Genomic DNA, 25,580 nt, shown 5'->3' on the forward strand with positions numbered 1-25,580 from the left:
GAGGTTGCTGTGAGCTGTGATGCCACAGTACTCTACCAAGGGTGACACAGTGAGATTGTCTTAAAAAATGAAAGAGAGAGAGAGAGGAAGGAAGAGAGAAAGAGAGAGGAAGGAAGGGAGAGAGAGAAAGAAAGAAAGAGACACAGAGAGAGAGAGAAAGAAAGATAGATAGATAGATGTTATTTACTCCTGTAATTCTACCCACTCCTGAGTGTTAAACAGATCAAGAGATAGTAGTAACAGGCTCCTGTTTCCTAGAAGCTTATACTTCCTATACAAATTAAACATGGCATATGCTAGAAATCCTGGACATATAGTGAAAATTTGTGTTTATCATGTATTGCTAGGGACCCCTGAAATGGTTAAGTTTTAGCAGACACTGGTCATTATAGCAGGAATCAGTAGATGAGACACTTCAGTGATACTGGACTCTGCTACCTTCTCCCACTAAAACGAGGACAAATGGAAAATAAGCTTATTTCCAGAGAGTAAAGAGACTCAGAAACCCACAAGTGGTCACAGGGATTGGCAAACGTTTTCTGTAAAATTTCAGACAGTAAATATTTTAGGTTTTCTGTTCAAATACAGTCTCTGCTGTATTAAAACAAAACAAAACAAAACCCTTTAATGTAGCCAAGCAGTGGCACATGCCTGTAATCTCAGCTACTTGGGAGGCCGAGGCAGATAGATCAATCTTAAGCACACAAGTTCAACAGCCTGGGCAACCCAGCAAGATTCTATCTTACTTTAAAACACAACAACAGGCTTGGCACCTGTAGTTCAAGTGGCTAGCGCGCCAGCCACATACATCAGAGCTGGAGGGTTCGAATCCAGCCTGGGCCTGCCAAACAACAACTACCACCAAAAAACAGCCGGGTGTTATGGCAGGCCCCTGCTACTTGGGAGACTGAGGCTTAAGTCTAAGAGTTGGAGGTTGCTGTGAGCTGTGACACCACTGCACTCTACCCAGGGCAACAGCTTGAGACTCTGTCTCAGAAAACAAACAAAAAAAAGAAACCACACACAACAACAACAAACCCCCGCCTCAACCCTTTAAAATGTAAAAACCATTTTTAGCTTCAAGATGCCTTCAAAGTGCAAAAAAGGGTACAGGCCTGATTAGACCCACACATATTTTGTTGTTTACTACTTCTTGTACACAACAACAAATGGGAATTATGTGAAATGACATGTGTGATTTTATTAAATTTGGGACAAATGAGAGGTGAGGTAAAGCCAAATTACTGTCGTGATAATCAGAGCCTGAAGAACTCAGAGTATAAGAGAATACAGTAAGGTTACAAATGAATACAGATGATGTAACTGTGAAAGGAAGAAGAAAAAAAGAGCACAAGGGGAAGAAAAAAATAAAAAAATCAATGGGGCGGCGCCTGTGGCTCTAAGGAGTAGGGCACTGGCCCCATATACTGGATGTGGTGGGTTCAAACGCAGCCCCGGCCAAAAACTGCAAAAAAAAAAAAAAAGACTTTTCAAGCTAAACAATTTATATAAATTTAACCCATTTAATATTAAGTGAAGACACACATTTAAAGTCCACAAAATTAACTACCTACTACATAACTTACTTTTTATTAAAAGTATCTTGCATTCATGATGGGTATTTCCTGGGTTTTGCACATATTTTAATATTAAAGATTATTTTTTACATGCAGTAATGCAAGTTTTCCCCACATAGGAGCATTGATAAAAAGATGACATACCACATGGGTTAAGTGTCTTTTTTAATGGAGAAGCTAACAAATTGTCCAGTTACATTTCTCCACAAACTGGATAGTAACTAAGTCTCTAATCCAGGCAATATATTCAACACTAAGAAATGAAAATTAAAAAAGAAAAGCCCTCAGGTCCAATTAAGGGAGCCCATCTATATGCAGGCTATTCACTATCAGTGGTACTCTTTGACTGTACATGTCTGGAAGGCATCCTAATAACCCTATTCAGAACATTTACTTCAAATAGCCTTTCTCTGGCTTCCAACTTATGAATTAAGATAGTATTTTAATTCTATTTCAGAAAACTTTTTGCAAGTTGTTTTATGTACAATGCCAACTTTTAAAAGATCACTAAAGTTAACCGGACGATAAACTAGGCAGAAATCACTTTACAAAAAAGAGGGAAAGCCCAAAATGCCACTTTCTACAGAGAACCCACAGATCAGTTTTATTCAGAGCAAAGAAAAAAAAAACTTCCATCTACTAGAAGAAAGTCAGCCATAGGTTTGGAATCTGTACTCCAACTACACATGCAATGAGGACAGTATTCTGCTAATACAATGGATTTGCTGCTGCATTGGTCTACTGTTTGTCTAATATTAACAATTATAAACAGAGCAGTGCAACTAGTAGTTGAAATAATCCTTACAGTGTTACAGTGTCAGGCACATTTCACTTCTCTTCACACCACTGGTTCTCTTTGCGTACCTAGAAGAAGAGACAGCTGTAAGGACTTTCTTTCCTTTTTTTTTTTTTTTTTTTGTAGAGACAGAGTCTCACTTTATGGTCCTTGGTAGAGTGCCGTGGCATCACACAGCTCACAGCAACCTCCAGCTCCTGGGCTTAAGCGATTCTCTTGCCTCAGCCTCCTGAGTAGCTGGGACTACAGGCTCCTCCCACAATGCCCGGCTATTTTTTGTTGCAGTTTGGCCGGGGCTGGGTTTGAACCCACCACCCTCGGCATATGGGGTTGGCACCCTACTCACTGAGCCACAGGTGCCGCCCTGGACTTTCTTTCTTAAAACTTGTAAATACTACCTACTGATTCATCAATAGCCAGTGAGGTAGGTCAGAAGGACAGATGGAAAAGTAGGAAAACACCAAGTGTAAACTTCCTGAATTTTTTTCTTTGCCTTCTCAGGTTTTTACTTTGCCTTGCTAAAATGACCAAAAAAAGTAAAGGCAATGGCAGTTCACCAAAGTTGACAGAGCAAATTTAATCAGTTCATTCAACTGATTTTGGTTTACAGCCACGTCAACAAAAATCATTCTGATCTATTTGTTCATTTCCTCCCCATTCAGTAAGTTGCTCTGATGTATACTACTAAAATACACTTCTACTATGCTAAAGCCTACTTTTCTGAAGTAAAATATGTATGATCAATACAAAAAGTCTCAGGTGCCAAAACTATTAATAATAACTGAGTAACTGCTAATAAATTAATATGAAAGAGCTCCTTTGGTTGAAAACTAGTTGTTCCTATAAAAGAGCAGAATCATCATCAAAAAAAAAAAAAAAGAAAGACAGAATCATCTAAGTGATCTAAGTGTTTAGACTCAGAGATAGGCCAATAAGAGTATGTCTGAGACAGAGGATATTTATTATCCCTCAAGTATCAAGACTTTTTGACACAGGCACTTTCTTCCCTGGCATGTTATAGGTTTTAGCTTCTTAACAAGAATGTGACTGAGGACAAAACTATGTAACCTACCTGGGCTTCCTCCTCTTCAGTAAAGTCATTTTTGATATTGAAGGTCTTACGAATCTCTTCAGGAGTTTTCCCCTTGATCATATTGGCAACAGTCTTGCACGTAACATCAAGCAAACCTTTGATGTCTAAGTAGTTTGCGGCCTGCAAAGTGATATTTCATTAAGGTATACTTGATGTTTTAAATTAAATACATTTCTAATTTAATGACAATCCACATCTAATTAAACTTCAAATGCTAATTTTAAGAGATTAAAGGGAGAACATCTAATCAGAAATAAGTTCTTCTGTAAAAGACATATTGAATGAATATCAAATCCTTCTGCTGCCTGAAGCAAACTACACTAGCTCAAAAGTTTAATAAGAGCCTCTACTGGGGTATTTGTATATGCAAGCACTACATATCAGGTCTTAGCAAAAATATTTATTCACACTCAGAGTTTAAATAAAAGCAGTTATAGGATCACATTTTATTAATGTTCTTAAGAAACCAGCTTTTGATTTCACTCACTTTTCCTGTTGTTTTCTATTTCTTTTTTTTTTTATTTTTTTTATTTTTTGTAGAGACAGAGTCTCACTTTATGGCCCTCAGTAGAGTGCCGTGGTGTCACACGGCTCACAGCAACCTCTTAACTCTTGGGCTTACGCGATTCTCTTGCCTCAGCCTCCCGAGCAGCTGGGACTACAGGCGCCTGCCACAACGCCCGGCTATTTTTTGGTTGCAGTTTGGCCGGGGCTGGGTTTGAACCCGCCACCCTCGGCATATGGGGCTGGCGCCCTACTCACTGAGCCACAGGCGCCGCCCTATTTATGTCTTCTTAATGAACTGATCCCCTTATCATTATGAAACAATTCTCTTCAACAGTGGTAATATTCTTTGCTCCAAAGTCTGCTTTATTTTAACATAGTCATTTCAGCTTTATTTTGATTAGTGTTACCACAGCATATAATCTTCTATCCTTTAAACCTCATTATCCCTTTATATTTAAAGTGAACTTTTTATAGGCAACACAGCTGAGTCTTGCTTTTTTAACTGATCTGACAGTCTTTGCCTTTTAACTATGGAATTTAGACCATTTACATTTAATGTGATCACTGACGTGTAGATTTACATTTAGCATTATATTTGGGTTCAAAGTATTAAAATTCCCATCAATGAATTTAGCAAATTTAACTCTACAAGAAGTGCAAAAAGCTCTGGAAAAAAAAACCACTTATACATAGAAACATACCAGAATAAGTTCAAAAAGTGTTCCTTGGTCAACTTTCAGGAATTCTTGGTCCCAAACAGGGATATCGTCTGTTCGCTTTTCTTTGTTCTCATCATCCTCAGGAGGAGGAGGGTCATCCTTGTGGTGGGTGCACCACTGAATGACCTACAACAATAAAGTTCATTCCTCTGTGGCATTTTGTCACAAGGTACTCATTCCACTACTGGGCAACATTATTCCTACACTGGAATAAGAACTAGCTAGACTCTGACTTGAGGAACTGAGTTAATAGCCAAACTTAAAAAACAAAAATGAAGCTTAAAGAATCTTTACAGCTCTAGAAGATAGAAGCAAACCATGCAGACAGAATACTGTGCTTGACCACATTAAAAGTTTCTGTGCAAAAAGAAAAAGTCAGACAAAACAATGATTGGAAGATACTTGCAAAATGTACAACCACTGGGCAGCGCCTGTAGCTCAGTGGGTAGGGGGCCGGGCCCCATATACTGAGGGTGGTGGGTTAAAACTCAGCCCCAGCCAAACTGCAACAAAAAAATAGCCAGGCGTTGTGGCAGGCACCTGTAGTCCCAGCTACTCGGGAGGCTGAGGCAAGAGGATTGCCTAAGCCCAGGAGTTAGAGATTGCTGTGAGCTGTGATGCCACAGCACTCTACTGAGGGTGATAGGGAGAGACTCTGTCTCTAAAAAAAAAAAAAAAAAAGTACAACCACTAATGGATTAGCCTATAGAATATAAAATCTTAATTAATACAGAGAAATGAGTTAATGACATGTACAATTAACAAAAGAAATCTGAACATAAGAGAATGTTCAACTTCCCTAGATGCAAAACTAACACTACTGTCAGATACTACTTTAGATTCCAAAAAAAGATAAAAACTTAACAATGCAATACTAATTGTTGGCAATAGTGGGAAGGAAATATAGTGTAAATTGGTATACATGTATTTTCCTTTGAAAAGTAATCTAGCACTACCTAGTAAAGCTCAACATGTGCATACGTTATAACTAAGAAATTTCAAACACCCCAGACATATGTATAACACCATTGGTATAGAAACAAAGCACAAAAAGCACGAAAGCTCCCTTAGTAGAAAGTTTCAGGAAGTTGATTAGCTAGACTATACATATCAGCATGGTCACTATGCTCCAGCTCTTATACTAGCCTGCCTGCTTTTCCTCAAAAGACAGGGCATGCTCTTGCCTTAGGCTCGCTGCATTTACTCCTAAATCCCAGAATTCTTTTATCCCACATATTCACATCTTTATTTAAAAGATCATCTTCTCAATAAGCTATCTCCTGACTACATTTATTTTAAAACTCTCTACCTACCAATTCCCTTATATTGTCCCTTCCCTTCTTTATTCCCCGTATCTTTTCCCATTTGACATATTTCTTATGCTGTGTTTCCCCACCTCTTTAGAATGTAAATTCCATAACGGTAGAAATTTTGTCTCTGTGGTTCATGCTATGCCCCCTGCACCTAAGAAGTACCTGGCATTTGAATGAAGGCAAGCAAAAGTCCTTTTAAAAGCATTTCACTTTAGTATAAAATAGAATATGTTAACTGCAAGACAATATTAAGTGAGAAAAATGACATTTAACTAGATAAAATAAACTTCTAACATGAGCTGACATAAGATAACTGGTAGAAACTTTTAGTGCCAAATTCATAGAAACAGAAAGTAGAAAAGTAGTTACCACGGGATGGTGGGGAGGAAAGGTGAAGGAATAGGGATTTATCATTTAATGGGCAAAGAGTTTAAGTTGGGATGATGAAAAAGTTCTGAAGATAGTGGTAATGTTATGAATGTACCTATGCCATTGAATGGTACACTTAAAAAAACTTAAAATGATTAAATTCTATAATATGTAAATATATTTCACTTTTTAAAAGCCCATTAGAAAAATGAGCGGAAAAAAACAGACAATGCATTAAATATAAATGGCCAGGGACAAATACAAAAAGTATGATCTTAGATCACTTTTTACTCAGTCTAGGGAGATTTTAAAAGACTGATAATAGCCAATATGGTAAGAGTATGGCAAAATATGAAGTGAAGCTACATCTCATACAGGAGTCAAATTCTCAAGAGAAAGAGTAAGATGAAACTCTCTACTGAGTGACCTTTAAAAAATCCCGTAGGAAAAGAACTAATCAGAGCTGAACAGTACCATCTCTAAGTTTAGCCAGTTTTTACCTCACTGTGAAAAAAGCCTGCTGTTTCTTTAGAATGAATAACCACCTGAATAGCTCGCTGTGTTAAGAAGCAGGTGCCTCAAAACACTAAAATCCTATTCAATGTGAGAAATGTTTACACTTGGACACAAGGTAAAGTAACCAACTAAAAAAATGCCACATAAACATTTCTTATTCTCAAGCTTCCTTTGGGGCACACTCATTCAGTGGACAAATATAAATATTTTCCTTTTTCACTAAGTATCTATTGCTACATTTCAGTAATTTAAATGTACTAATGTTCTTTGAATGCGAGAAAAGAACAATTCACATATTCATCTGGCCTGTTTTAAAAAACTACAATATTTATAGTCATAATCATACCATATAGAGTTAAAATAAAAGAGAATGCTATATATCAACACAGAAAGATCACCATTTTGTTATACAAAAAAAAGAAAAAAGACAACTTTTACAGGTGTGTAGTTTACTCCCTTAAAATAGGGAGAAATATTTGTTAATAACCGCATTACAAAATACTCAAAAGTATAAATGGTTACCTAACAGAGGGGTATCACAGAAGATAGGGACAAAAATGAAAACAAAGTGTTATATATATATGCCAATATTTTGACTTATTTATTTTTATTTACTTTTGAGACAGAGTCTCACTCTGTTGTCCCAGGGTAGGGTGCTACGGAGTCATAGCTCAACGCCACCTCAAATTCCTGGGTTTAAGCAATCCTCTTGCTTCAGCCTCCCTAGCAGTTGGGACTACAGGCAGTATGCAACCACGTCCAGCTAATTTTTTTATTTTTAATAGAGATGGGGTCTCACTCTGACTTAGGTTGGTCTCAAACTCCTAAGCTCACACAATCCTCCCGCCTCAGCCTCCCAGAGTGCTAGGATTATAGGCATAAGCCATGACGCTTGGCCCAGGATTTTGACTTTAGGTATTTCAAAAATATAAATCTAATGAAGGTGGTCGTGATTCATTTCCAATGTGCTCTGAGACGTAGCTATCTTTATGGAAAAACTATTTACTAATAATATCTATCAAAATGTAGGTGGATAAACCATTCTATGACCCAGCTATTCTACATCTAGATTGTCTATCCCAGAGATTATTTGCATAGGTATATCCAATCAATGACAATGATCAACTCTGGCAAGGGAGAAAACAGAACTTTTTTCTAAATACTCTTGGATTGCTGTAGGTTTGGGTTTTTCTATTTTTGTTTTTTGAGACAGGGTCTCACTCTGTCACCTGGGTTAGAGTATAGTGGTATCATCATAGTTCTCCTGGGCTCAAGCAATCTCCTATGTCAGCCTCCCAAGTAGCTGGGACTATAGGTGTGTGCCACCATGCCTGGTTAATTTTTTCATTTTCATCTCTACAAAAAAAATTAAAGATCTTACTATGTTGCCCAGCCTAGTCCAAAACACATGGGCTCAAGCAATCCTCCTGCTTCCAAAGTGCTGGGATTACAGGCATGAACCACCACGCCTGGGCACATATAAAACGTAAAAGCTGAGATCAAGTCTGAGTGTCCCCATCTAAAAAGTAATCCTTTTAAAAACCTTACCTTTTTTAATATTGCTGCATTAACATTTGGTAGAGGAACTGGGTCATCATCTCCTTCATCATCCATTCCCAAATCTAAGAAAACCAGAAGAAAGTTGCCATCATTTCCTAGCTCCATTATAATACATACACCAACCAGGCTATGTCTCACAAAAGTACAGTTGTCCCTCTGCATCTATAGGTTCTGCATCCACAAGATCAGCCAACCAAGGAATGAAAACAAAACAAAAAAAAAGATGGTCTCATCTATATAAAACATGTAGACTTTTTCTCGTCATTCTCTATATAACAACTATTTACATAGCATTTACGTTGTATTAAATATTATAAGTAATCTAGAAATGATTTAAAGTATGAAAAGATGTATGCAAGATATATGCAGTATCATCTGCATTTTCTATAAGGGACTAGAGCATCCCTGGATTTAGGACTGTGGGGGCAGTTCTAAAACTACTGGATACTGAAGGAACAACTATAATTTGCAAGACATATCTAAAAAATATGTACAAAGTACTTTGCTAAGAACTGTTCTCCTAAGAGCATTTAAAATTGGTGGTTCTTAACAATGGGGTCCGTGTGGGCGGTGCCTGTGGCTCAAAGGAGTAGAGCTCCGGCCCCATATGCTGGAGGTGGTGGGTTCAAGCCCAGTCCCGGCCAAAAACTGCAAAAAAAAAAAAAAGGGGGGGTGGGGGGGTGGGTCCATGAACCACCTCAAACTGTATAAAGCTATATAAGAAAACAAACAGAAAAAAAAAAAGATTTATTCTTACTCTTTATACCAAATTCTCCAGATGGTCTATATTTTAAAAAGTGAAAGATCAAAGTATTACAAGTAATAGAATTTCAATCTATTCAAATCTGAAGCCCAAAGACATATCTATCCACACACAATAGATCATGCAGCCACTGACAAAAACAAGCAACTCTGGCCCAGGCGCTGTGGCCCATGCCTGTAATCCCGGCATTTGGGAGGCCAAGATGGGTGGACTGCCTAAGCTCACAAGTTCAAGACCAGCCTGAGTAAGAGTGAGCCATCTCTAAAAATCAGCCGGGTGCCTGTAGTCCCAGCTACTGGGGAGGCTGAGGCAAAAGGATCGCTTGAACCCAAGAGTCTGAGGTTGCTATCAGATCTAACATCACAGCACTCCACCCAAGGTGAACAAGTGAGACTGTCTCAAATAAAAAAAACAAAAACAAAAACAAACAAACAAAAAAAGCTGCTCTGTACATACTGATACAATCTCAAGATCAAAGTGTTTAAAAGCTAGATATAAAAAAGTAAATGTTGGGTGGCCCCTGTGGCTCAAGGAGTAGGGCGCCAGTCCCATATGCCAGAGGTGGTGGGTTCAAACCCAGCCCTGGCCAAAAACCAAAAAAAAAAAAAAGTAAATGTTGGGCGACCCCTGTGGCTCAAAGGAGTAGGGCACTGGCCCCATATACCAGAGATGGTGAGTTCAAACCCAGCCTAGGCCAAAAACTGCAACAACAACAAAAAAAAAGTAAATGTTATGTGAATAAAAATGGGAAAATGCTTATAGATACTTAAAATTTCCCCAAAAGGATACATAAGGTACTGTTAACAATTATCATGTACAAGGAAGTTAAAGAGAAATGTAGGCTAAAGGATACTATTATGCAGCTGACAGTAATCCAGGCAAAAGATGATAACTTAGGCAAGATTTGTTGCTGAGGAAACAAGAAATATTCTAATTCTATATGCATTTTTAATTTTTTTTCATTTTTTATAGAATAAAAGGGTCTCACTATGTTGCTCAGGTTGGTCTCAAACTCCTGGCTTCAAGCAATCTTCCTACCTCAGCCACCATAAATGCTGGGGTTACAGGCATGAGCCGCCACACATAGCCTTCCATATGCATTTTGAAGGTAGAGTCACTAGAATTTGCCAACAAAAAGGAAGTAGAATGCAAAAGGAGCCAGGAAGACTAAGGTTTATGCCATGAGAGGATGGAATTGCCATCAACTGATTAGAGGAATTGTTATTTTTAGGAAGAGAGGATCAAGAGCCCTACTTCATAAATGTAAGGTATTAGATAGCCAAAGGCAATTGTATATGTAAGTCTACAAATCAAGAGAAGAGATCAGACCTGTAGGCAACTTTGGGAATTGGTAATATAGATGGTTTATAATGCTATGAGATTATGACCAACAGAACAAGTGAGTACACATATAGTGAAGAGGTCCAAGGACTAAGCTGTGGGGAATTGCAGGCTTTAAAGATGGGAAGACAAGGCTTGGCGCCTATAGCTCAGCAGCTAGGGCGCCAGCCACATACAACCACATACAACAGGGCTGGCAGGTTCAAACCTGGCCCAGGCCTGCCAAACAATGACAACTACAACAACAGCAACAAATAGCTGGGTGTTGTGGCTCCCTGTAGTCCCAACTACTTGGGAGGCTGAGGCAACAGACTTAAGGCCAAGAGTTTGAGGTTGCTATGAGCTGTGATGCCATAGCACTCTACCGACGGTGACACAGTGAGACTCTGTCTCAAAAAAATAAGAAAATAAAAATAAAATAAAGATGGTAAGACAGAAGGCTGTAAGTGAGGAAAGTAGTATACTCAAAAGTATAAATGGTTAAAATTTAAAAGTAGTAAGTGAAGTCTCTCAGAAGCCAAATGAAGAGGGAGAATAATCAGCTTGGTGCCTATAGCTCAGCAGCTAGGGCACCAGCTACATATACCAGAGCTGACGGGTTCGAACCCAACCCAGGACTGCCAAACAACAGTGACAACTACAACCAAAAAAATAGCTGAGTGTTGTGTTGGGCGCCTGTAGTCCCAGCTACTTAGGAGGCTGAGGCAAAAGAATTGCATGAGCCCAAGTGTTTGAGGTTGATGTGAGCTGTGACACCACAGCATTCTACCAAGGACAACATAGTGAGACTCTCTCTCAAAAAAAGAGGGGGAGGGCGGCGCCTGTGGCTCAGTAAGTAGGGCGCCGGCCCCATATGCTGAGGGTGGCGGGTTCGGACCCAGCCCCGGCGAAACTGCAACAAAAAAATAGCCGGGCGTTATGGTGGGCGCCTGTAGTCCCAGCTGCTCGGGAGGCTGAGGCAAGAGAATTGCGTAAGCCCAGGAGTTGGAGGTTGCTGTGAGCCGCGTGACACCACAGCACTCTACACGAGGGCGGTACAGTGAGACTCTGTCTCTACAAAAAAAAAAAAAAAAAGAGGGGGAATAATCAAGCATAAAATACTATCAAATAAGTCAAGATAAGAACTGGCAATATACTTTATGACACTGAGTTCATTGAGCTTAACACACAATTTTAAGCAGGGTACAGTGGCTCACGCCTGTAATCCTAGCACTTTGAGAGCCATGGAGGGTGGATTGCTTAACCTTAGCAATTTACGACCAGCCTGAGCCAGAGACCCCCATCTCTACTAAAAATAGAAAAACTAGCAAAGCATGTGGCAGGCTCCTGTAGTCCCAGCTACTCTGGAGGTTGAGGCAAGAGGATTGCTTGAGCCCAGGAGTGTGAGGTTGCTGTGACCTATGAAGATGCCACGGCACTTTACCCAGGGCAGAGAGTAAGATTCTGTCTCAAAAGAAACAAACGAAAACAGTTCTAGTGGAGTGGTAAAAAAGGCAAAAGTAGATTAAAAAAGAATTCAATTCATGTTATCCTGAATGGACAGATTCACTCATGTCCCTTCTCCTTCCCACCAATGCCTGTCCCAATTTCATCTTAGGTTAGAGTAAAACTATAACATAACAATGTCCATGTGACATTCCATTTGGATTAAGTCACTTATGTTTTTCCTGAATAAGTATGAAATATTTTAAATCAGACAAGAGAAAGAAATTACATAATGTAAAAATACTGTGTTTGGGAAATTAAGATAGTAGAGGAAACAGAACAGAAGATCGGCTTCTTTAGACCTAAATGTTATTTGGAAGAAGGCTTAAGTCATATTTTTTTTTTTTTTACTTTGGAGAGACAGAGTCTCACTTTATGGCCCTCGGTAGAGTGCCGTGGCCTCACACAGCTCACAGCAACCTCCAACTCCTGGGCTTAAGCGATTCTCTTGCCTCAGCCTCCCGAGTAGCTGGGACTTCAGGCGCTCGCCACAATGCCTGGCTATTTTTTGGTTGCAGTTTGGCTGGGGCTGGGTTTGAACCCGCCACCCTCGGTATATGGGGCCGAAGCCCTACCGACTGAGCCACAGGCGCCGCCCAGGCTTAAGTCATATTAAAAATAAGGCCCTTACAGTTGTAAAGGATTACTTCTCCAGCATTTAAACTAAGGATGTACAATGTTTTTTTGCTTTTAAGTTAAATGCCCAACATTAACAGTCATTCCATTAAGCTATTAGATTTCAAGGACTTCTAAAAGACACCTGTATCCTGATACCAGACCCTGAATCTGAACTAATCAGCCAATCCACATGTACACATGCCAAGATTCTCATTTCTGATTGTCCAGTTTAAAAGGTTTTATTTTTGTTTTTGAAGTCATATAAAACCTATAACCAGAGATAATGCAGATGGAAAACAAGAAAAGCAGTCAAGCTGCCAAATTCAAAAGGCTCCAGTTCTCAAGAGGCTAGAATCTTATACATATATAAGCCAATGATACTTAAAACCAACTATTCACCTCCAATCCCCAAAAGCTATGGAGGGAAAGAGTCACTTAACCGATGCTGTCTATCAGAATACTTGTTTCAGTGATCAAAGTTGATGTGGAAAACCTTCAAGGAGCCCTAAGTTTTTAAAATTGGCAAATGCTTCTTAGAAGTACCACTAGACAAATTAGTTTGTGAGGTACCAAGATAAAATAAAGAACACTTTCACTGCCAAAGCCAAGTATTTAGACAGCAATTTTGGTATCAGTTTCTATTATCTTCTAGATAAAGCCTTACTCACCTGCCTTTTAGGGAAACTTGGATTGCTTTCACACTCTTTATTAGTGACCATAACATACTTCTTCATTCAACAAGTACTTGATGAACAGTGACTATAGGATGTACCAAGGAGTTCACAACTTAGTAAAAGTGATCTATGTACGTAAATTACCAGGACACAGGATTGTGTCACATGACTCATTGGCACTAATTATCAAGAATGGTATGTTCGGGTGGCGCCTGTGGCTCAGTCGGTAAGGCGCCGGCCCCATATACCGAGGGTAGCGGGTTCAAACCCGGCCCCGGCCAAACTGCAACCAAAAAATAGCCGGGCGTTGTGGCAGGCGCCTGTAGTCCCAGCTACTTGGGAGGCTGAGGCAAGAAAACTGCTTAAGCCCAAGAGTTTGAGGTTGCTGTGACCTGTGACGCCATGACACTCTACTGAGGACAACACAGTGAGACTCTGTCTCAAAAAAAAAAAAAAAAAAAAATTATATGTTCAGTTTCTATCAGAAAACAGAAGTCACCCACTTAGAAAACAGAAGACAGAGAGGCGGAGCAAGATGGCAGCTGAGTAACAGCTTCCTTGCATCTGGGCACCGTGAGTCTGGGGAGATAGGACTCCAGGCATCTCTGGCTGGTGGGATCTGCCTACCATCACCCCTGAGAGGATACAGGGAGTCAGCGAGAGACTTCTGGACCCCAAGAGGAGGACTAAAACAGTGGAAAACCAGCAAGTGGTCGCATGTGTTCAATCTGTCTAAACCTGCCCGCAACTTCCACAGGCACGAGAACGTAAAGAGCAAGAGGAAGTGAAAGGAAAATTAGGGCAAGGAAACAGATAAAAGAAATCACTCATGAGGAAGAATCAGCAGAAAACTCCAGGCAACATGAAGAACCAGTCCAGAACAACCCCGCCAAGGGACCATGACGTAGCTACTGCAGAGGATTCCACCTATATAGAAATGTTAGGAATGACAGAAAGGGAATTTAGAATACACATGTTGAAAACAATGAAAGAAATGATGGAAACAATGAAGGAAACTGCTAATAAAGTGGAAAATAACCAAAAGGAAATCCAAAAACAGAATCAAATCAGAGATGAACGATATGAAGAATATAAAAAGGATATAGCAGAGCTGAAGGAACTGAAACAGTCAATCAGGGAACTTAAAGATGCAATGGAAAGTATCAGCAACAGGTTAGACCATGCAGAAGAAAGAATTTCAGAGGTAGAAGACAAAGTTCTTGAGATAACTCAGATAGTAAAAGAGGAGAAAAGAAGAGAGAGAAAGCAGAATGTTCCCTGTCAGAATTATGGGACTTTATGAAGCGTTCCAACATACGAGTTATAGGAATTCCAGAAGGGGAAGAAGAATGCCCCAGAGGAATGGAAGTCATACTAGAGAATATTATAAAAGAAAATTTCCCAAATTTCACCAAAGATTCTGACACACTGCTTTCAGAGGGCTATCGGACCCCAGGTCGCCTCAACTCTAACCGACCTTCTCCAAGACACATTGTGATGAACCTGTCCAAAGTCAAGACAAAAGAAAAGATTCTGCAAGCTGCCAGGAGTAAGCGCCAGTTGACCTATAGGGGCAAATCCATCAGAGTGACCGCAGACTTCGCTAATGAAACTTTCCAAGCAAGAAGACAATGGTCGTCTACCTTTAATCTACTTAAACAGAACAATTTCCAGCCCAGAATTCTGTACCCTGCTAAGCTAAGCTTCAAAATTGACGGAGAAATCAAATCATTTACGGATATACAAACATTGAGGAAATTTGCCACAACAAGACCAGCTCTACAGGAAATACTTCAACCTGTTCTGCACATTGACCACCACAATGGATCAGCAGCAAAGTAAGAACTCAGAAATTAAAGGACAGAACCTAACCTCCACACTGATGCAAAAGATAAAACTAAGCAATGGACTCTCACAAAATAAGACGAATAGAATACTACCACACTTATCAATTATCTCAATAAATGTTAATGGCTTGAATTCCCCACTGAAGAGACATAGATTTGTTGACTGGATTAAAAAACACAAGCCATCCATTTGCTGTCTGCAAGAAACACACCTGGCTTCAAAAGACAAATTAAAGCTCCAAGTCAAGGGTTGGAAGACAATTTTTCAGGCAAATGGAATTCAGAAGAAAAGAGGAGTTGCAATCTTATTTTCAGATACATGTGGATTTAAAGCAACTAAAGTCAAAAAAGACAAAGATGGTCACTTTATATTGGTCAAGGGAAAAATACAACAAGAAGACATTTCAATTCTAAATATCTATGCACCCAATTTAAATGCTCCCAGATTCTTGAAATAGACCTTACTCAGTCTGAGCAATATGATATCTGATAATACCATCATAACAGGGGACCTTAACACTCCTCTTACAGAGCTGGACAGATCCTCTAAACAGAAATTAAACAAGGATATAAGAGACTTAAATGAGACCCTAGAACAACTGTGCTTGATAGACGCATATAGAACACTCCATCCCAAAGATAAAGAATATACATTCTTCTCATCACCCCATGGAACATTCTCCAAAATTGATCATATCCTGGGACACAAAACAAATATCAACAGAATCAAAAGAATTGAAATTTTACCTTGTATCTTCTCAGACCATAAGGCACTAAAGGTGGAACTCAACTCTAACAAAAATGCTCGACCTCACCCAAAGGCATGGAAATTAAACAATCTTCTGTTGAATAACAGATGGGTGCAGGAAGAAATAAAACAGGAAATCATTAACTTCCTTGAGCATAACAACAATGAAGACACAAGCTACCAAAACCTGTGGGATACTGCAAAAGCAGTTTTGAGAGGAAAATTCATCGCTTTAGATGCCTACATTCGAAAAACAGAAAGAGAGCACATCAACAATCTCACAAGAGATCTTATGGAATTGGAAAAAGAAGAACAATTTAAACCTAAACTCAGTAGAAGAAAAGAAATATCCAAAATCAAATCAGAGATCAATGAAATTGAAAACAAAAGAATCATTCAGAAAATGAATGAAACAAGGAGTTGGTTTTTTGAAAAAATAAATAAAATAGATAAACCATTGGCCAGACTAACAAGGAATAGAAAAGTAAAATCTCTAGTAACCTCAATCAGAAATGATAAAGGGGAAATAACAACTGGTCCCACAGAGATACAAGAGATCATCTCTGAATACTACCAGAAACTCTATGCCCAGAAATTTGACAATGTGAAAGCAATGGATCAATATTTGGAATCACACCCTCTCCCTAGACTCAGCCAGGAAGAAATAGAGCTCCTGAACAGACCAATTTCAAGCACTGAGATCAAAGAAACAATAAAAAATCTTCCAACCAAAAAATGCCCTGGTCCAGATGGCTTCACTCCAGAATTCTATCAAACCTTCAAGGAAGAGCTTATTCCTGTACTGCAGAAATTATTCCAAAAAATTGAGGAAGAAGGAATCTTCCCCAACACATTCCATGAAGCCATCACCCTGATACCAAAACCAGGAAAAGACCCAAACATAAAGGAGAATTTCAGACCAATCTCACTCATGAATATAGACGCAAAAATTCTCAACAAAATCCTAGCCAATAGATTCCAGCTTATCATCAAAAAAGTCATTCATCATGATCAAGTAGGCTTCATCCCAGGGATGCAAGGCTGGTTTAACATACGCAAGTCCATAAACATTATCCACCATATTAACAGAGGCAAAAATAAAGATCACATGATCCTCTCAATAGATGCAGAAAAAGCATTTGATAAAATCCAGCATCCTTTTCTAATTAGAACACTGAAGAGTATAGGCATAGGTGGCACATTTCTAAAACTGATTGAAGCTATCTATGACAAACCCACAGCCAATATTTTACTGAATGGAGTAAAACTGAAAGCTTTTCCTCTTAGAACTGGAACCAGACAAGGTTGTCCTCTGTCACCTTTACTATTCAACGTAGTGCTGGAAGTTCTAGCCAATACAATTAGGCAAGACAAGGAAATAAAGGGAATCCAAATGGGAGCAGAGGAGGTCAAACTCTCCCTCTTTGCTGACGACATGATCTTATACTTAGAGAACCCCAAAGACTCAACCACAAGACTCCTAGAACTCATCAAAAAATAATGTTTCAGGATATAAAATCAATGTCCACAAGTCAGTAGCCTTTGTGTACACCAATAACAGTCAAGATGAGAAGCTAATTAAGGACACAACTCCCTTCACCATAGTTTCAAAGAAAATGAAATACCTAGGAATATACCTAACAAAGGAGGTGAAGGACCTCTATAAAGAAAACTATGAAATCCTCAGAAAGGAAATAGCAGAGGATATTAACAAATGGAAGAACATACCATGCTCATGGATGGGAAGAATCAACATTGTTAAAATGTCTATACTTCCCAAAGCAATCTACCTATTCAATGCCATTCCTATCAAAATACCAACATCGTACTTTCAAGATTTGGAAAAAATGATTCTGCGTTTTGTATGGAACCGGAAAAAGCCCCGTATAGCTAAGGCAGTTCTCTGTAACAAAAATAAAGCTGGGGGCATCAGCATACCAGATTTTAGTCTGTACTACAAAGCCATAGTGCTCAAGACAGCATGGTACTGGCACAAAAACAGAGACATAGACACTTGGAATCGAATTGAAAACCAAGAAATGAAACTAACATTTTACAACCACCTAATCTTTGATAAACCAAACAAGAACATACCTTGGGGGAAAGACTCCCTATTCAATAAATGGTGTTGGGAGAACTGGATGTCTACATGTAAAAGACTGAAACTGGACCCACACCTTTCCCCACTCACAAAAATTGATTCAAGATGGATAAAGGACTTAAATTTAAGGCATGAAACGATAAAAATCCTCAAAGAAAGCATAGGAAAAACACTGGAAGATACTGGCCTGGGGAAAGACTTCATGAAGAAGACTGCCATGGCAATTGCAACAACAACAAAAATAAACAAATGGGACTTCATTAAACTGAAAAGCTTCTGTACAGCCAAGGAGACAATAACCAAAGCAAAGAGACAACCTACACAATGGGAAAGGATATTTGCATATTTTCAATCAGACTAAAGCTTGATAACTAGGATCTATAGAGAACTCAAATTAATCCACATGAAAAAAGCCAACAATCCCTTATATCAATGGGCAAGAGACATGAATAGAACTTTCTCTAAAGACGACAGACGAATGGCTAACAAACACATGAAAAAATGTTCATCATCTCTATATATTAGAGAAATGCAAATCAAAACAACCCTGAGATATCATCTGACCCCAGTGAGAATGGCCCACATCACAAAATCTCAAAACTACAGATGCTGGCGTGGATGTGGAGAGAAGGGAACACTTTTACACTGCTGGTGGGACTGCAAACTAGTACAACCTTTCTGGAAGGAAGTATGGAGAAACCTCAAAGCACTCAAGCTAGACCTCCCATTTGATCCTGCAATCCCATTACTGAGCATCTACCCAGAAGGAAAGAAATCCTTTTATCATAAGGACACTTGTACTAGACTGTTTATTGCAGCTCAATTTACAATCGCCAAAATGTGGAAACAGCCTAAATGCCCACCAACCCAGGAATGGATTAATAAGCTGTGGTATATGTATACCATGGAATACTATTCAGCCGTTAAAAAAAAATGGAGACTTTACATCCTTCGTATTAACCTGGATGGACGTGGAAGACATTATTCTTAGTAAAGCATCACAAGAATGGAGAAGCATGAATCCTATGTACTCAATTTTGATATGAGGACAATTAATGACAATTATGGTTATGGGGGGGGAAACAGAAAGAGGGAAGGAGGGAGGTGGGTGTCACACTTTATGGGGGCAAGACATGATTGCAAGAGGGACTTTACCTAACAATTGCAATCAGTGTAACCTGGCTTATTGTACCCTCAATGAATCCCCAATAAAAAAAAAAAAAAAGAAAAGAAAACAGAAGACACACCCTCTGCAATTCAGTTTCTGCCTTTACTGCACCTAAATATCTATTGCTAGAAGTCCTCTAACTTACTAATGAAATCCTAAGTGACCAGTCTACAATATACGAATCTGGCAATCACTCCTAGTTACCTAGAAATAACCTCTTTTCCAAAACTTGGATTTCACTGATCCTCCACCTCTAACTTCTATACTCTTAATACCTTGGCTCCACCCCAACATCATCATGTTCCATAGAGGTGTACTCCCATAAACCAACATAAAGCAAGTCTTCTTATCTATAGCAGTCTACAACTCAGGAGCCAAGATCTACCTACTCAACTGGCTAGTTACTACACTGCTACACAGATCTTTTAAAGGAACCTCAAACATAGTTCAAATTCAAAGTCATTTTCTTCTCAAATCCACCTTTGGCTATACTAACTAGTATCACAATCTCATCCCACCTGAAGACCTAAATTTTACTTTTCCCTAATACACCCTATCTACTTTATCTCAGAATAACCTCCTAAAATCCTAATTTTACTTAGATTTAAAACATCACCTCACTACTAACTGCATCCTGCAGTCTTTCCAAAAGCCTGAAGAGTAATACCAGCCTAGATGTTACTAAAGCATCATTTGGCAAACAACTTTATTATTAATGCACTAAATACACCATGTGACAGTTTGCCTTGTTTTGCGTCTGGCTCCCCTCCTAGTTTACAAATTCTCCATGTGCAAAGACCATGTCTTTCTTACCTTCTTTTCCCCACCATATAGCTAGTGCTTAGCACATAACTTTTCCCTTTAAGTATTTATAGACTGCAGAGCTTTCTTCCATAAACACTTCTGACATTTAAGTACCAAAGAACACACTTAAGTTTTTTTTTTCCTTTATTCTAGACACTGACTTGTACTACCCCATTGGTAATACTAAGACATCCACCTTAACTAGTCCAAGTTTCAAGGCCTGTTTTTTTGGCCTCACCTTCTATATACTACACATATATTTTGCAGCAGTTAAAGGAATGACAGAAGAGAAAAAAGAAAACTTTAAAAAAAAAAAAAAAACCCTACACAGCCATCCACGGAGCTTATTCCTTGCACTGAAACTGCGCTCTATTTAGCTACTATATAAGAAAGTATCCCTTTTCAAAGGCTTTATTTTTTGTCATTAGAACTTGTGAATCCAAATTTACTTGAAAAGAAATGGACCATTGTCTGAGGTTTGGAAATCAATATTTATTAACTTATGATTTTACTAGTTTAAAAAGGAAAAAACTTTACTAATTCCGACAATGAAGAAAAAGTGACCAATATTAGAACAAGGTAGATTATACTTTAAAGAAAAACAGAAGAAATTTTATCCCTTCGTACTCTTGAATATCTAATAACAGATTGCTGCTCATATGAATTTGATATTCACAAATTATTTCAGATTACACATTCCTTCACATTTCTTCCTACCCAGGTTTTCTAATAAACTTACCTTCCAACATCGTCTTGATAGTCACAGACTGTTTGGCAATTTCCACATCAACTTCAAATATCTCTCCATCAGAACTCTGCAACTTAATGGAAGGCATCTAAAAAAGGTATATTGAATGTGAAATTGAAGAGATATTAGTTCTATGTGACATTTTATCAACTACAGTCTGTCGAAGCCTCCAACGTTATTAACCACAAAATTCTGAAGATCTAGAGTATACAACCCTACAAAACTCTGTTGTAAGCCTGGCACAGTAGCTCACGCCTGTAATCCTAGCACTCTGGGAGGCCAAGGAGAGCAGATCACTTCAGCTCTTGAGTTCCAGACCTGCCTGAGCAAAAGCGAGACTTCGTCTCTACTAAAAATAGAAAAACTGAGGCCAAAGGATCACTTGAGTCCAAGAGTTGGAGGTTGCTGTGAGCTATGATGCCACAGCACTCTACCCAGGGCAACAGCTTAAGACTCTGTCTCAAAAACAAAAACACTGTTTATTATAAGTAGTTATTCACAGGTTAGCCTACAGATATTTCTACAAAATTTTTTTTCTAAGTGTAATTACAAGGAATAGAAGCTTTTAAGGCCTACCCTACTGAACTCACTATTGGTACATTTAAGAATTAGTCTATATTTTTGATGTCTAAAATAAAACATACTTATTTGCTTTTCATCTGCCTTTTGGTAAATACAGACTATGCCATTTGAATAGTTAATTGCATAGTTAATTGCAAACTTGAGCAAAGTCAACCCCCAAAGAAACAAAGCTACCAAATAAAACAGTAATTTCCCCATGTTGGGACCCACCAGTGAAAAATGAGTTCAGTCCAAAGAATGGATGAGGATACGCTCATTTCTGTCTAAACCAATGTAAGACCATATATCAAGAGAATAAAATGACTTAAAGATAAGCAGATGTCAATAAAATTTCTTAAACCTACTAAAGAGCTTAAATTTCAAAATCTTTTTTTTTTTTGTAGAGAGAGTCTCACTTTATGGCCCTCGGTATAGTGCCGTGGCCTCACACAGCTCACAGCAACCTCCAACTCCTGGGCTTAAGCGATTCTCTTGCCTCAGCCTCCCGAGTAGCTGGGACTACAGGCGCCCGCCACAACGCCCGGCTATTTTTTGGTTGCAGTCTGGCCGGGGCCGGGTTTGAACTCGCCACCCTCGGTATATGGCGCCGCCCTTCAAAATCTTTTTTAACTTTTATTACTGACCGTCCAAGTGTAAAGCAGATCTTTTAGCAAAATCTCCATAATTACCTATTACTTGCCCTAAATATGTATTAACTCAGACTAATTCTGAGCCATTAGGAAAAAGACACCTCTTACATAAAGTTGAGCAACTAACTTAAAAGAATTTGAGTTCTGAAAAAAAAAAAAAAAAAAATCTCTAAAAGTTGTAATCCAGGGTCAGCGCCTGTGGCTCAGTGGGTAAGGCGCTGGTCCCAAGTACCAAGGGTGGCCCGGGGCCAAACTGCAACAAAAAAATAGCCCAGTGTGGTGGCGGGCGCCTGTAGTCCCAGTAGTCCCAGCTACTCAGAAGGCTGAAGCAAGAGAATCACCTAAGCCCATGAGTTGGAGGTTACTGTGAGCTTTGTGACACCACGGCACTCTACCAAGGGCGACAAAGTAAGGCTGTCTCTACAAAAAAAAAAAGTTGTAATCCAGCAATTTTTTACTACCTTCAGATTTTTCAAAAAAGCAAACAACATGCAAGAAAAAGACAAAGGCTAAAAAGAGCATACCCATCAAAATTAATTCAAAATCTCATCAAGTTCATTTAGGGTATAGCTTTTAAATGATCCGTGCTTCTGAGGTATTTGTAATCCTGTGATATCACTATTTACTTGAAGCATCTCTGAAGGCTTCAAGGTGCAGTGCATTTCAAACATACATTGCACCCATTTTTAGGTTCAAAGACATAAGACATACTCCCTAAGGTAAAATATCCATTCAGCTTTTCTGACACAATCTCCAAAAAGACAAGGTGGTAGAAAAGGAAGCAAAAAAGTAAGACATGTTTTAAGACCAGCCCCTGAAATATCCTGCTCTCACTCATCCATAGTTGGAGAGAATCAGATTTCACTTTTCAGTTCACAAACAATGTTTCTCCATGTTGCTTAGTGTTTGCCAATAATGCAGTTGTCCCACTCACTGGAGAAAGGCCCAGAGGATCCTTCCTGTGACAACAAAAGGTATCCCCTAATCAGTGTAACCTGGTTTATCGTACCCTCAATGAATCCCCAACAATAAAAAAAGGTATCCCCTAAATAAAATATTTTAACACGAGCCCCATTTTAATTACACAATATTTAATGTTCTTTTTATTATTACATACACAGTCCTGGATTAAAGAGTTCAGAATCACAAGCCTAGCAATGCAGTTGATAAAATTAAAACAAGATGACCATTTCCTATTTCTTTCAAATAACTGATGATAAATAGCAAGATGTGCTTAGTCATAGTCAAATTCATTTATTAGATTACCTTTACAGGAGCTGAACTCTCATTACATAGCAGGGAGGCAATGGGTTAATCTATAATTCAATGCACTTTGTAATCCTAGACTAAAAGAAGTCTTAGTGATACTAGAATTAAGTGCAACACGTTTAAGTAACAATAGATGAAATTTTAACTTGACATGCTTCCTTCAATTCTTTAGGCTTCTGTACTTGTCAATTAAATAACACTGTGGCTGGCATGAAATGGGTTCGATCACATCATAAATTAAAAAAAACCTGCGTTTTAAGTGGCCCCTGATTCTGACTCCTCTTTTTAGACTGCACATTAGAGGAGACGGTATTGTTCTTCTATGACACAGTTACATTCCATTGTGACGCTCTGATGAAAAATTCATGCCCCCCAAACCCGAACCTGAACTTTCCATTAAAAAGTGAACCAAAGCAGGTGAATGTCCTATCCATTTGAAAAACAGACAACTTAAGTTTTACAGAGGCAGGGCTCCTAAATTCACACCACCATGACGATATCTGCTATCACAATGGTTATTTCAACGACTCCCAGCTGTGGTAAAATAATGCAGAGACATTTTCAGAAAGAGCAGGAGGCTATCTGCAGAGACTCAGCGACAGCGGAGTTGCCAGGACTGGTAGCTAGCGACGCCAGATACAGGGGAGAGAAAGGATAGGAGCCATGAATCCAGCGGTCACGGGGCCATCACCGCCACTCTCTCTCCCGACAACAAAAGCCGACACACAACATGCCCACGCTCACGACAGTCAAGGGACCCCCATTCAAAGCTCCACCACTACCCCCGCTCCGGTCCCCGAGGCAGCAGGCTTAACGCCAAGGGAGGTCTCGAGCCGCAGCCCGGGCCTTGCCGCCAAGCGCCGCGCCGGCCGTGCAGCGAAGGCCCAATCCCTGGTTCGGCTCACACTAGGCGCCGTAAGGACGAGCGGCCTGAAGAGCTCTCCCCGTCAGAGGCCGAGTCGGGGAACCGGACCCTCCCCTGGCTCCCGGAGAACGAGGTCGGCAACGGGTTCCACCAGGCCTGAGGGAAGACCAGGCCCAATTGCCGACCGCCGCAGGCGGGCCCAAACCCTAGCAGTGCCGCCACTCGGCCCACAGTCCGGGCGCCACAGCCCCTTCCAGTTCAGCCGGCGGCTACTCACGGCGTTCGGTTTCAAAGGACAGCCCGAGGCTGACGAGAGCTGAGGAGCGCCTACACAGTAAGACGAGAGGCAGAGGACAAGGCCACTACGGCGGCGCGGCGCGGCGTCGGCCTTTATAGAAGCGAGCGCAGGCGTCGAGGACCCCGGGCCCGTGGCGTCACACAGCTGTCTGGGCTGGCCGCCGAGATCGCCTGATGGCAGGCCGGGGACGACGGGGCGGACCCAGGGCGCCGCAGGGCCGGGGGAGGTGGCGGGGCGCGGCAGGCCAGGGGAGGGGTTTTGCCTTCCCCTGCCCTTGAAAGCGCCGCTCTTTCTCCTCAAAGCCCGCACCAGGCACCTGCTGGGGTACCTCCGCGGCTTGTCCTAAGCTGAGTGAAAGACCCCTGTCCTGAAAAGCCTGGAAACAACGCGGGCGGGTAACTGACAGCGCTTGTTCTGTGCTCGATCACCCCGGGAGGCCAAGTACTGTTAGCCTTTGCCCCGGTACAGTGAGGACGGGTTCAGAACGGTTACGTGGCAGAGTCAGGATGTGAACCGTACTTCACATTTGGGTGCTTTTAACCCTTATTTCCTCCCATTGACTTTCGAACGGGGGCCTAAAACAGCCATTGTTATAGGGAAGCCCCAAGTCTAGGGAGAAGGCCTCTACCTAGCAGTTTAAGTATCCGTTCTTTGAGGGAACATGCCCCGAGGCCCGCGTGAGGTGCAGTGCTGGGAGTTTGGCAGTGAACCAGGCGGCAGGGCCGCGCCGGGACACAACCCTGCAGTATGGGTTGCCCCCGAGAAGGCCGTAATGAGGTCGGTAGAATGACGCCAACCTTAAAGGAAAGGGAGAAAACTGAAAGCCCTCAGCGCTACACTATGCTGCTCTACCTAGGGAACATTATCTACCCCCACCCCATCCCCCAAGAGACCCAGGCGCCAGGCTGATCTAGCCAACAGGCACGTGATGGTACGCCTGACCCCAGGAAGACAAAAGACACTTCCACACAGGGCCCCAGGAGGAAATTCGAGACCTACAGTTCCTCTGGGATGGGACTGGTTAGGGAAGCCAAGCAGCTCCTTGGGTTACCAGGTCTTTGTCCACGATATGTGGTGTCTGGTATCTGCCAGGTGCCACAGTTGATGACAGAAGATGAAAGGCCTACAGCTCTCATGCTTTTTCTCAGCAGCAGAGCCCTGCCCTCCGCAGCTCCAGCTTCTGGCCTCCT

The 25,580-nt window shown here is 40.4% G+C and overlaps 1 protein-coding gene across 2 annotated transcripts; it reads right to left on the reverse strand.

Moving 5' to 3' along the window:
• Positions 1–1,160: 1,160 nt before the first annotated feature.
• On the reverse strand, positions 1,161–24,523 carry SKP1 (S-phase kinase associated protein 1). Of its 2 annotated transcripts, XM_053566128.1 has the most exons (7): positions 24,370–24,521; positions 20,739–20,835; positions 8,439–8,512; positions 4,675–4,818; positions 3,446–3,586; positions 2,383–2,441; positions 1,161–1,465 (listed from the first exon to the last, which is right to left on the reverse strand). In XM_053566128.1, the coding sequence occupies exons 2-6, from the start codon at positions 20,833–20,835 to the stop codon at positions 2,406–2,408; spliced, it is 492 nt and encodes a 163-aa protein (XP_053422103.1). In that variant the 5' UTR covers positions 24,370–24,521; the 3' UTR covers positions 1,161–1,465; positions 2,383–2,405. The 2 variants fall into 2 exon arrangements, with proteins under 2 accessions (XP_053422103.1, XP_053422102.1); XM_053566127.1 differs by lacking the exon at positions 1,161–1,465 and having other exon boundaries at positions 2,149–2,441; positions 24,370–24,523.
• Between the last annotated feature and the right edge of the window lie 1,057 nt (positions 24,524–25,580).

Source organism: Nycticebus coucang, chromosome 17 (genome assembly GCF_027406575.1).
Source record: "Nycticebus coucang isolate mNycCou1 chromosome 17, mNycCou1.pri, whole genome shotgun sequence".
Lineage (NCBI taxonomy): Eukaryota > Metazoa > Chordata > Mammalia > Primates > Lorisidae > Nycticebus > Nycticebus coucang.

Coding starts and splice junctions, on each gene's coding strand:
- SKP1 (XM_053566128.1), bottom strand. CDS start 20,835: ATGCCTTCCATTAAGTTGCAGAGTTCTGATGGAGAGATATTTGAAGTT. Junction 4,819..8,438: donor ATGCAGCAATATTAAAAAAG/GTAAGGTTTTTA, acceptor TTATTGTTGTAG/GTCATTCAGTGGTGCACCCA. Junction 2,442..3,445: donor CTGAAGAGGAGGAAGCCCAG/GTAGGTTACATA, acceptor CTCTTCTTCTAG/GTACGCAAAGAGAACCAGTG.